General features: G+C 34.7%; 1 protein-coding gene across 1 annotated transcript; it reads right to left on the bottom strand.

Annotated features, from left to right (window-relative positions):
- Positions 1–2,884: 2,884 nt before the first annotated feature.
- LOC107808723 (SWR1 complex subunit 2) lies at positions 2,885–11,888 on the bottom strand. Its single transcript, XM_016633265.2, has 11 exons — positions 11,619–11,888; positions 11,423–11,492; positions 10,327–10,398; positions 10,114–10,157; positions 9,768–10,026; positions 9,348–9,423; positions 9,131–9,250; positions 8,885–8,953; positions 7,721–7,763; positions 4,038–4,103; positions 2,885–3,345 (listed from the first exon to the last, which is right to left on the bottom strand). The coding sequence occupies exons 1-11, from the start codon at positions 11,687–11,689 to the stop codon at positions 3,150–3,152; spliced, it is 1,086 nt and encodes a 361-aa protein (XP_016488751.1). The 5' UTR covers positions 11,690–11,888; the 3' UTR covers positions 2,885–3,149.
- Positions 11,889–12,238: the final 350 nt, after the last annotated feature.

Raw genomic sequence — 12,238 nt, 5'->3', positions numbered from 1 at the left:
AAATATTAATCGTGGTCAACTCAAGTCTTTTCAAAGAGTCAGACTGTGCACGCAATTCGAGAAATACTAAATGGAGTTATTCGAGGTCTCAAAACTCAGAAATGAAGGCCAAAATTCAAAGTGACCTATCAGATCATCATAGAGACATCAATCTCTAATATTTTACAGGAAAATAAGAAATCGAATATTTTTTCTTATTTTTATCTTACTTGATTACCTAATTTTTATTAGCTAGATAAAATGTCTGGCAATTTAATATCACTTATTAGATTTGAACTCTAACACTATATATGATAAAGCTGGAGATTGTGTATGACATGCACATTAAAATAGAAAAGGAGATATTTGAGTATTCCAGAAAAGAGCAATCAATCTTAAAAACGACAATTATTTCAAGACGCAATTGAAAGCGCTATGGTTGAAGGATATAGAGAAGATAAAGTTGATCAATAAATGCTTCTTCCAACAACGTCAGAGCAATCAAATTTCAAAAGGAAGATATACTAAAGTTTAATTGATAGTGTGATGGCTAAAAGAATGGAGATTGAGTTTGTTAGAGAGTATGCCTATTGACTTTCTTCATAAAAAGTCTTAAGATTATACAAAAATATTAGCTTTTGTTATATTTAAATTGTAACTTATAACTAAATCAAATATTATTCAAATATATATGTATATAATATTTTTATTATCTATATTTTATAAAAAATAGTATGAAATACACGTGCAACGCACGTACATAGAGACTAATTATACCAAAAAAATAATGATAAACTAAAAGGTTGTTAAGGGCTTCAGGACTCAACTGCAAGAAGAAATAAATTAATCTAGTGTAAACAGCTCCACAAGAACATAATTATCTCATATATGCATGATAAACACTAAATGATTATAGGGGCTAAGCAAAATTAAAGTTGCACTGAATATTTTGCCTTGAATCATATATAATGGCCATTAGAAGGTTCAACTTCAGCAGTTTGGTTTTCCCGACCGTCGGTCATGTGTAGATGGCATTACAAAATTTTTAATTTATTTTTTTCTCTTAGATAATATTAAAATTTGTAAAACAAATATGAAACTCTTATAAAAAAGAAAGAGAGGAAGAAAGATTGTCTTCTTCTCAGAATAGAAACATTTAGAATTGTGAATCAAGCTCTAAGTCTTCGTATTAGTAAATAATATTTTTTATAATAATATCCAATGTAATGTATTGTAAATACACGATGGCTAGTATCTTTGTTTTGTAAAGTTATTGCAAGTTAAAATGACACATGGCAAGTATCTTATTAACCTGAATTAATTTTTACTAATATAATAATAATAGTATTATTTATATGAAGTTAAAGGCTTAATGTCTTTTAAGACTACCATCTTATAAATAAAAAGCTAAAGAAATAAAGAAAGAAAGGCAACATTAGCTTTTTAATATATTCAATTAAAAAGTTTAAGGTCGTCTTATTAAATTTGACTTTAGGCCACTTTTTGTGCATTAAGATGGTTGTACGTACTTTTTCTTTTATGTTTTCTTTTTCTCTCTTTTCATTTCTCTTAACTAGTGACTTTTTGTTTCGTTGATTTCATTTTCCTCTGGACCGGATGAAATCATGACTGATCATCACCCATGGCGTAGTTGAATACGGGTTGCTTATAATATTTATAAGCGATCTATTCTATTCGGATTTTCGGATTTCTGAACGGATTTCGAATATTTGGATCGGATTCAGATTGATATAATTTTAATCCAATTCGACCCGAAATTTGAATTATATGGACATGTATAAATATTAGTCTTACATTTTAGGGTTAAGTTTTCTCATTTTATCCGCCTCTCTTTAGACTTTCTTTTTCTTATTTTATATCGAAGTCTCTCTCTAAGGGATATATACTTCACCATGATGGGTTCTCTTCCTTTTTAAAGATTTTCTTCTCTACTTGTTTGTTGGCCGTTTCTTGTACAGATTTTCTAGAATTCGTTTTCATTAATTTCTTGCAAAGTGGAAAATTTCCTATTTTAAAAGTTTCCTTGTTTGTATTTCTCAAGTCGATCATCGTCACTACAGAATCAGTGTATGATTTTATATAATATACGGTAATAAGCAACATCATGACTAATCTAATGACTTAAAATATTCGAACTTATGAACATTTAAAAACAGAATTAAGTAATCCCTCCTGAACTTGTACGATTTATAGTCAATAAATGTTTTGAGTTTTTATTACGTACTAATTGTTTAGCGTTATTTAACTTAACCAAATTTAGTGACGATTATAATGAGAGGGAATATATAATTGACTAGCATGTATATTGTATACCACGAGGAGCTTTTTGAGTTTTATATTTCTCCAGATGACTGATGTCTCCCTATCGAGTTGTATCCTCCATTACATATATTTTAAAGAACTTACTTTACCATACTCTTCATGTCAATTCCAATTTTATTGGAAACAATCTCTTACTCACTAGGTAGGGAGATAAGGTCTGCGTGGGAATATACCGGATTTGTTGTTGTTTCCGGACTAAGGAGGATAATCGACGAAAGCAAAACAACTTCTAAAGTACATATCGAGAGCAAAGTTCTCCGTTTCGTTAGGTAAATTTACTGTCATAACAAATCTCAAACTATAGTAAATACACGAAGGCGACAACCCAATGACCAAGAGGGAGTGGGGGGCTACGCCTAATCTAGATCTTGGTTTGGGCTGTTCCACCATCAACTCCCTCGGTCCAATTTCATGTGACAAACTTTTTTTTTTAGTATATCTAAAAAAGAATGACATTTTTCTATATTTAGAAACAATTTAAATCTAAATTATCCACTCCGCCCTTGATAACATGATTTTATAGCCATATAAACGTCATGACATGCATGCTTAAAATCCCAAGTTCCAAATATCTGTCTTTCTTTCTTAAACTTCGTGTACAATCAAACACCTTCACATAATATGAGATGGAGGGAGTAAGCTCTACGTTTATAGAGGTAGATTCAGATGGGTTACGCGCCATGTGATCCTTTACATTTCATATAAAGGTCATTCAAAACTCTGAGACAACAAAATTTACAACCTAATCAAGAAAAAGATGCTACCTCTGCATCTCTACAAATCTAGATCTAGACTAGAAATAAAGAGGACTAATGTGTACATTGCATCTACTCTGAATCCACAGAAATGGTATCATCAGCAGGAAACTTACGGAAACGAGCAAATACCCGGGAATATGGCAATTGCCTACTAGTTGGAACTATTGACCTCTTTTGTCTCGAGGTAAATCCTTGCCCAGAAATTGCCTGAGACAACTCGTCCATATTCTTTTTCTCCCGGTCCCTGCTACTTTCATCAGCAAACCTGTAAGATGAAATAGTAATTTCATGAAGGAAATAAACCCTAAATTTATAAAGGGCGGTCAATATGCATCCCGTACTTCTAAAAGAACTGAACCTTTGAAAAGAGTTGTGAGAGCAAACAAGCTTTTTTTCATAGCTTAACGCCTGAACCCAAGTTCATGTGGCCTCTTCTAGTTTCACGCAAAAACTACAAGGATAAGTAAAGGGAACTTATTGTCTAATAGATTATTCTAAGGCCGTCCTGCGTAGATCGATACAGTCCCTTTCTCTTTAAAAATCATGATTCAATGAAAACTACATAAATATTTTAATCTGAAATTAATGTGTAAGTCAACAACGTAGGCAGAGGAAAGTTGAGGAGGACAGCAAGCATCATAGGCTTTCCACCATTTTCTCTTCTTTTTTTGTTTTTCTTTTGCCTTCTACTTTCATCCACCTCATTAACCAATAGGCCACAACTTTGAGCAATTGTATTTTTTTTTATTTTAGTTTCAACTCCAAAAGCATGATCAAAGAAAATCAAAAGGGAAGAAAGTATTCATTTTATAATAAACTACACTTTCTTCCCCAACTAATTCTTACTGAAATGAAGCTCAGTAAGAAAGAGATTGCAATGACTTGACTCCTAATTACAATCACAATAAACCATAACAAGAACCATGAAATATTCAGTAAAAGGAAATAAATCCTTACCGTTCACGGATGATCTTAAATGCTTCTTTAGTTGCATAAGGAAGCCCAGTCTTTGGGTCACGATACCTGAACATTATCAATGATGAAAATAACACTTAATCAGTACTACAATTAATATCCAAATTAAGACTATTATATGCGATAGAGAGATGACAATACATCAACTACAGCATCACACACGGAGGGTCATGTACACATATGTAATCTCTCTGCCCTTTTTAGGCAATACATAAGTGAAGCTTCAAGAAACACAGACAAATTATACGAGAAAACAAAGTATAGAGCCCTAATATTAGATTCAGTGTGTCTCTATGTGTGTGTGTGAGAGAGAAAGAGAGAGGACGAGAGAGAATCAATGTAAGAAGAAACAAGGAAGCTGAGAAAAAATAAAACACGTTCAAGAGAACGAAAATGGAGGTGTACCCGGTTCATGCCTATATCATTACAGGAGAGATGGCAGTTTGGAGACAAACAAAAGGAATTAATAGCCCGTTTGGCCAAGCTGCAAAAATCAGCTTATTTTGAGAAGTGCTTTTTCTCAAAAATGCTTTTGGTGAGAGGCAGTTTGTGTTTGGCTAATTAATTTGAAAAGCACTTCTAAGCAGCAATTAGTGTTTGGCCAATCTTTTAAAAACTGCTTCTAAGTGTATTTTTCTCAAGAGTGCTTTTCAAAAAAGTGTTTTTGGAGAGAAGCTACTTTTTTCTGCTTCTCAAAAGCACTTTTTTTCTTCCAAAAGCTTGGTCAAACACTTAAACTTTGAAATAAAAAAGTGTTTCTAGGATTGGAGAAGCTTGTCCAAACAGGCTATAAGCCAGAACAGGCTAGAACTACAAGTTATTTTTTTAAATGGAAACTTTGCAGCAGTACCGTCTAAGTTGCTCTGACACGGCAGTTTAAGTGCCGCACCCGTGTCGACATGATACCGGTATGGGTGTGGGTATGGGATCCGTACCGGATCTGGTCAAACAATTTAGGGTACTTTCACCAGAACAGACAGAAAAACTCGAGACGAGATACAATTTGATTCCCGAAATCAAAACCAAAACTAGGGTAAATTTGAAGAAAATGGTATATCTTATCTAGGAAATCAATCTTTTTACTTATCTACAACTTGAATAAAAAAGAAATCCACACTTTACAAGCTATACGTAGGTATTCCACAAAATTTCTCATAATTTAGAAATATTTTTATTTTTTTGAATTATTTTTAGTTGGATCCTTGCACCCATATCTGCACTAGGATCCGTATCCCCGAATCTTAGAATTTACATCTCGAAGGATCTGACCTCTAGATTTGCACCCGTGTCGGACACCCACACCCGTGTCTGAGCAACTTAAAGTACCGTAACAGATAGTTTGAAGACTAGCATACATGTATACTTCGAATGTTTTTGGTAAAAAAATGGGATATTAGTTCATATAGAAAGATATCTTCTAGAGTATACTGGGCAAAAATTAGTATATATATCGCCAAAATGGTAAGAAAATCTTGGTAGCTTCCAAGTTGAAGGAGATGGAGGAATATTCATCTGGACTGAGAGAAGAAGCTTTCTAAGCAAGATAGAATGATATGATCCTGGATAGCACGGAGCACCTTATGGATCCCGAACAGTCAAAATAACCATTGACTCGTTCTAAGAACAAGAGCGTCCAAGAATTGCATATCAAGGAGCTACACGATCTTCTAGAGATGGTTAGAAAATGCTTGGAGAGCCGTTTTGAAGATTCATGCAAAGCATACCATGTTTTGGAGGCTCGAGCATTGCTTGGAAGAGGCCGAAAATGAAGCTGCTTGATGGTGAAGCACGCCGTGATGGTTTAGTATGTCGAGCTGGAAGCACTGAGGTTGGATGTGTCACACTGAGAAATGAGAAGATAAATGGGCTGGAAAATACAACTTAGTGCGATGAACTGAGCTTAAAGAATTGGTCTAGTGCGCCAAGCTTGCCTGTCGAATTGAGAGATTTTTACTTTGGGCCAAAACAAATTCCCCGGACGTAGGTGTTAACTACATCAATAGTTGTAACTCAAATTAGACAGTAGTTTGGCATATTTTTAGATTGATCAACATCTTTGTGAGGTTGGGAACTTTTTTATTCGGATTAAACGTCGAAATTACTTTCAAGTTTGATTCTTGACGGTAATTCTTTCTTATTTAAATCTTTATACACTTCGTTCTTGTTTGTCCTTCTTTGGGATGAATGATTCCATATATCATTAGTTACCATAGACGTTCAGTTAGGGTATGAGATTCTTTATGTTCTTCAATTCGTGGGGAATTTATATTTTTGTTATTTTTATGAATCAATTTTTTGATTATTCAGCTTGCGAGCATCCCAAATGGGTTGGTATCAAAGCTTTGGTTCGAGCTTATTCCTATAAACGTCCGTTCCTTAGTTCATGTATTAATCCAAAAGTCAATCTTTTAATCTATTTTGAGTATTGTTCATACTCAGATTCGAGAAGAACTATCAGTAAAAATCACAAAAAAATGTCTAAGTATTGGATAGTTTGAAGTTTTCTATTGTTGGGTAGATCGAGATCTTCCGCTGTTGGTTAACATTTGATATTCTTGTTTAGAATGACCTAGTGCTAGTTCGCATTAAAACGTTCTTAATATTTGAATTCAATTACCATTCGTGCCAATTCCTTTGTGTAATCTCGTTTATTTCGTTGAATTTCATTGATCCAAGTCTGTTAGCTAATGGTCCTTCTTTGTTTGCATCAATTCCTTTCTAGAAATTGCCTCAGGAAATTCGTTACTTGTTGGTGATTTCAATGAGTTGAAACAAACTTCGAGGATTCCAATGGAGTGGAAACATGTACATGAGATTATTTTTAATGCCATCCAAGAGCGGAAAACGAGGATTATGAGGATCATTATACTTTCAACCTATTTTTTCTGATAAGGTACTTTCACTCTATTATTTTTGAGATGTCAAAATCAGGTGTTAACGACAATTCAAGTGAAGCTAAGACTACAGAGGAGATTGAGGATACTAATGCCTTGCTGCACACACTTGCACAGAAAATTAATAAGATGCATTTGCAGTTTCAAAAAGTGCATGGTGATCTCCATAATATGAACCAAACAATGGATCAAAATGAGGAGCAAATGGATAATATTGAGAGGAGAGATCATTCAGTATCACTACCCATTCCACCTTAAGATGTGAGGAGGAATGGAGCATCAGTCCAAGTACAATCGTAGAATGAAGCTTTGATGACCTCAGAGAGAATTTTTAGATATGTGGAGTATGGCAGACAGGGGTTTCTGTTTTTGGGTGGGGGTGGGGGGGATAGTTCTCTTGATGACGGGTCGCTCTGCCATACCAGCCTTGCAGTTTTTGGGTAATTTGGTAAGGAAAAGAATCAGAGATGTTTGAGGGGAAAAAGAACTTGACATAGTACAAAAACAGATGTTAGTATTTTTTAGTGTTTTTGAGAAGCATGTTTAATGTACATGACATAGATGCTTTGCAAAATTTCCTAGCTACTTCTTACATGAGAACTTAGAGTTTTTGTATTGTAGATACTTCATGCCTGCTGTGTGCCCTTTATGGAATGCATGTTTATTTATCAAAAGAGTAGGTTAGAACTACAAGTTTTACTGATGATTGCTAGAATTCAGACACTTAATAAAAATAAACATCAGTAAGAGAATGGGGAAATAGCATGTTACCGTGCAGGCAACCCAGTAACTGTACAAATTGCCTTCTCGGGGTCTGTAAAGATGAAACCAGTCAATAATCATAAGCTGTCAGTGGTTGAAACACGTGAAAGAACTTAACTGCAAAAATGATAAGACCAACAATCTTAGAAGCTCATATAGTTACTCGAAACAGAAACAAAAATAGTGAACTTATGTGCCAGAAAGCTAGTCTAAGATAACCAATGTAAACACCAGTTCCATTTATGAGGGGAAACTACTAAGCTAATGTCCAGGAAGATTGGCAAATAGAGCAAATAAGGTGGAACTTCACCTAATAAATCCAGGATAACGGCACCACAGTTAGAAGTATAAGCATTTTTTAATCCTTGCTTTCAAATGCAAGACCTTGCCCAGGATAAAAATTTACTTCTATTTGGTTTGTTTTAGGACGTTCCCTAACTGCTAAGATGAGTGGTAATTAGCTATCACTGCAAACTTTTGGTATTTGATTGTTCAGACCTCATACTGATAAAAAGCAAGATAAGTGCTCAAACTCGAAAGAAATGTACAAAAATTGTCATCTCTTACCAAAAAACATTCATAATTTTTCTTTTAGTTTAAACTTTCTGACAACTAAGACTTCACAAAGTTCATAGTTGATACGGTTTTGACTGTGAAGAGAAAAATAAGAACAATTTTTCATTAGAGAAGTTAGAGCTAGAAAAGTTTCTACTTTAAAAACTATGACTTGAACCAACGACTCCTTTCCCTTCACTTATATTATCAGATGAAAAAAGCATAACATTTACTCATAAGGCTTTCATACAGCAAACACATCTTCCTAATACCAATCAGAGAGACTTCATGTGGCCACAGTATTGTTTTCTAGGAGAATTCTGAAGGATTACATGTTTCAATAAATCCCATAAACACAGGGCAATTAGACCCTTACAATTAATTCCACTTGGGCAAGCACTTAGGTAACAATAATAACAACTAGGTAACCAGAAAGCTAACAGCAAGCAGTAACAGAACATTTACCTAAGAAAATCAGATTTTATCATAACGGAGTAAATAGTGATAAATAACATCTAAAAATACATTAGCAACGTGGAATCCCATAAGACTATGATGCTGATTGCTAGGGCTATGTAAACTTAGAGAGGAATGGAGTATATCAAGACTTGTAATTACATGGAGTGGAAGTTGTTGAAATCTGTGAATTGAAAGATGCTCCATTGACAAACTCTAGATAGGAAGAACCTGCAGAGAGCAAGACAACCTTAACATGCATGGTTCAGAACGATAGCAAACAACTGAGTTTTCAAATAAATATCCAACAAAACTATTTCAAGTGGAAGCAGCTTAGTATATGAATGTTTTATTATATAGAGAAGAGAGTAAAGTTTTAGGGATCCTAAATTATGGTAAGGTACTTGCCATCTCTGGATAGGTATCGTATCTGAGGGCCAGTGTAAACTGCTTTATGCACAATGGCTTTTTTCTTGACTTCTTCTTCCCTTGCTAAAACACGCTCCAAACTCCTCAGATTCATGACCTCTGCAGTTTTTCCCAAAGACAGGTTACATATAATTAGTGGAAAATGCACAGATAAAAACTGAAAGTAATTCTATTGAGTAAAGAAATGTATCCAAACCTGTTTGAGCTGCTTCAAGAAGCATCTCTTCTTGAGTCATCTTTTTTTCTTCACCTTCCTTTTTTCTTTTTATGGGCTGAAGGATCAGAAGCATAATCAGAAGTACAAACCAAATAGTGGTAGAAAATAAAAACAAACTCTAATTTCAGTGTCCATGTAATGATTTCTGAAATCAAGAAAAACCAGCACGTGACACTGGATTACAAACTAAATAAACATACAAGAATAAAAGGGTCTTGTCCTAAATCCAGAAAATAATTGATGTGTTGGAGCTAACAATCCCTCTTTTGTACCTTTTGCGTCTTCATGATGTCTTTTAATAAAACATCTTACTTCATCAAAAAAAGAAAAAAGTGTGCTATGTAAAAAATTATAGTTAGTATTATTATGACAAATAGCATAGTACTGCAAGCACCAAACCTTCATTGTCGCCTGCAAGGCTGCACGTATGGCTTCTCTTTCAGCTTGCTTTACAATGACAGCTGTTCTTGTTGATTTCCTAATTGTTCTTTCTTCTTCAATATCATCATGAGCATCATGATGTTCAGAAGGAGTAGACGGATCTGGAGCTTTTTCATTTTCTTGGGGTGCCTTTTCTGACTTGGTAAGGTTTTTCTTTTTCTTTTTCTTTCTTGCAGATGGTTTTCCTGGAAAAATCAATCGCTTTTTGGTCCGTGTCCTGCCATAGAAAAGAGAAGAGTTATAACCTAACGACTGTCCATATGAAACAAAAAGGACACTTCCCATCAACTTGAATGTGTGAAACCTGTCATCTGGTTCATTTTCTCCTTCTTCATCAGGCTCAGGTTCCTGAGACCAACAATAGGTCACTCATTTTCAGCAGAGGTCACACAATAACAGAATTATCCATATAAACATACCCTTCCAAACTAGAGCTGCTAGTTCATCTGACCAAGCAGTCACTATAATCTGTGTAATGAAAAGGTCAGTGATGAGAAATGGAACACTCTGGACTTACATCTTCATCAAAGTCACTATCGAAAACATCAACAGCTTCCCCTTCCTCTTCATATTCTATGTCATTCTCTTCCTGAGATGCAACCAAACAAAAGCTCATTAAATTCAATTACCAAATTGGCCAAACAAGCACAAACCAAGTATTTTATGGAAGTTGCGTGGCTCTTGATTGCCAAATCAATTAAGAACTTAAAACTTGCAGGCCCGATATCCAACCATGGATCGGAGATGTCAAGACCTAAGATTTGAGTCAAAGATTGCACTCCAATTGGTGTTGCTGGGCATAATGGAGGCTGCAGCTACTATAATTATCATTATTATTTTAGAAAAGTAGAGTGCAGAGGCTGCAGTTATTCCAGAGAAACAAACTTTCCACTGTTATTTTCTTTCTAGAAGCACAATTAAACCTATATCTCAGAAAATTCGATTTTCATCATTTTTTTTCCTGCTCCAATGCTATTTTTTGACTTGCCAGAGAAAGCAAAGACACCTAAATCTCTAAAAGCCGGTAGCAGTTGCACTTCACTCTGCCTCTACAATTACCAATAAACACGCATAGGATACTAACGCTTTTGGTTTCTTAGTTCTCAAATTTTCCACCCGATAATCCATTTCATTGATTCATAAAGGTGATCATTTTGAGCCTTACAACGAGTTGGATAGGCATGTTCTATGGAAACAACAAGGGAACCCCAAATGGAAAAACCTCCAAGATAATTAAGAATGTGTTTTTTATGACATCGGTGTCAGGGTCAGCTTGTACGCAACTCGACTCTTCTACCAGGAACCTGCTATCTCCCAAGTCCCACCAGGACAGGTACCGGGTAACTCTACCGACCAAGACTTAGACGGAAATGAAATCACCTAGTAGTATTTTTTTTGCCTTTTTGGGATTTGAACCTAGGACATCACAGTTCTTATCCCACTTCGTTGACCACTAGGCCACACACTAGGGTGCTAAAAAATGATCTTTTCATAAAATTAAATAAATATCTTGTACACACAAACATTAAGCATAAGCTGCTACCTACTGGCTATAATTTGAAAGAGACACAGAAAAAATGTACTAACATGTTAGTGAAACAACAGATACCTACATCCTTAAGAGCTTCCTGATTCCAGAAAAGTTCATCCTCTTCCAATTCGTCATCCAACAATTTGGTCATCCTGTAACATAAATCCCATTTTGAACAGGCAAATAAACTTAATTACACTCAAATTGTAGAAAAATAAACACAACAAACACTCCAAAAAAAGAGAAAAAAATAATTGAAATTGGGATTCTTGATTTACCGTTTGCCTCTGGTAGCTCGAGAAGAACGATCGAGAAAAACAGCATTTTCCTCTTTATTGGTCTCCTCCATATTTCTGTTTCTTCGAATAAATTTGCTGGTGGGGATTTCAGAATCTTGGTTTTGCTTATCAAGTTAAAACCTTTACAGACGTTTTGTCGAACAATTGGTGTTCGTTAAGCTATCAGATTCAGAAGTAGCGGAGAAAGTACAATTTCCCTCTCTTTCCTTTATTTATTCAGCAACGAAGTGTTAAAAATCAAATGCAATTGGTTTCTGGGCTGTTTGGCCAACCTTCTAAATTCCGCTTATTGTGAGGCTAGTTTGGTAAGTTTATTTTTGTCTAATTAATTTGAAAAGCACTTTTTGAGCATTAATTAGTGTTTGGCTAAATTTTTGAAAATTGCTTCTAAATATATTTTTCTTAAAAGTTCTTCTCACAAAATTGCTTTCGAATAGAAGCTATTTTTTTCTACTTCTCAAAAACTATTTCTGCTTCTTCAAAAGCACTTTCACTCTTTCCAAAAACTTGGCCAAACAAAAAAAAAAATATTTGCGGACAATATAGAATGGAAATTATGTCAACCCTAATGAGGACAATATAGAATGGAACCGAAGTAA

The sequence above is a fragment of the Nicotiana tabacum genome, chromosome 23, assembly GCF_000715075.1.
Source record: "Nicotiana tabacum cultivar K326 chromosome 23, ASM71507v2, whole genome shotgun sequence".
Classification (NCBI taxonomy): Eukaryota; Viridiplantae; Streptophyta; class Magnoliopsida; order Solanales; family Solanaceae; genus Nicotiana; species Nicotiana tabacum.
This window is presented reverse-complemented; position numbering and strand designations above follow the sequence as displayed.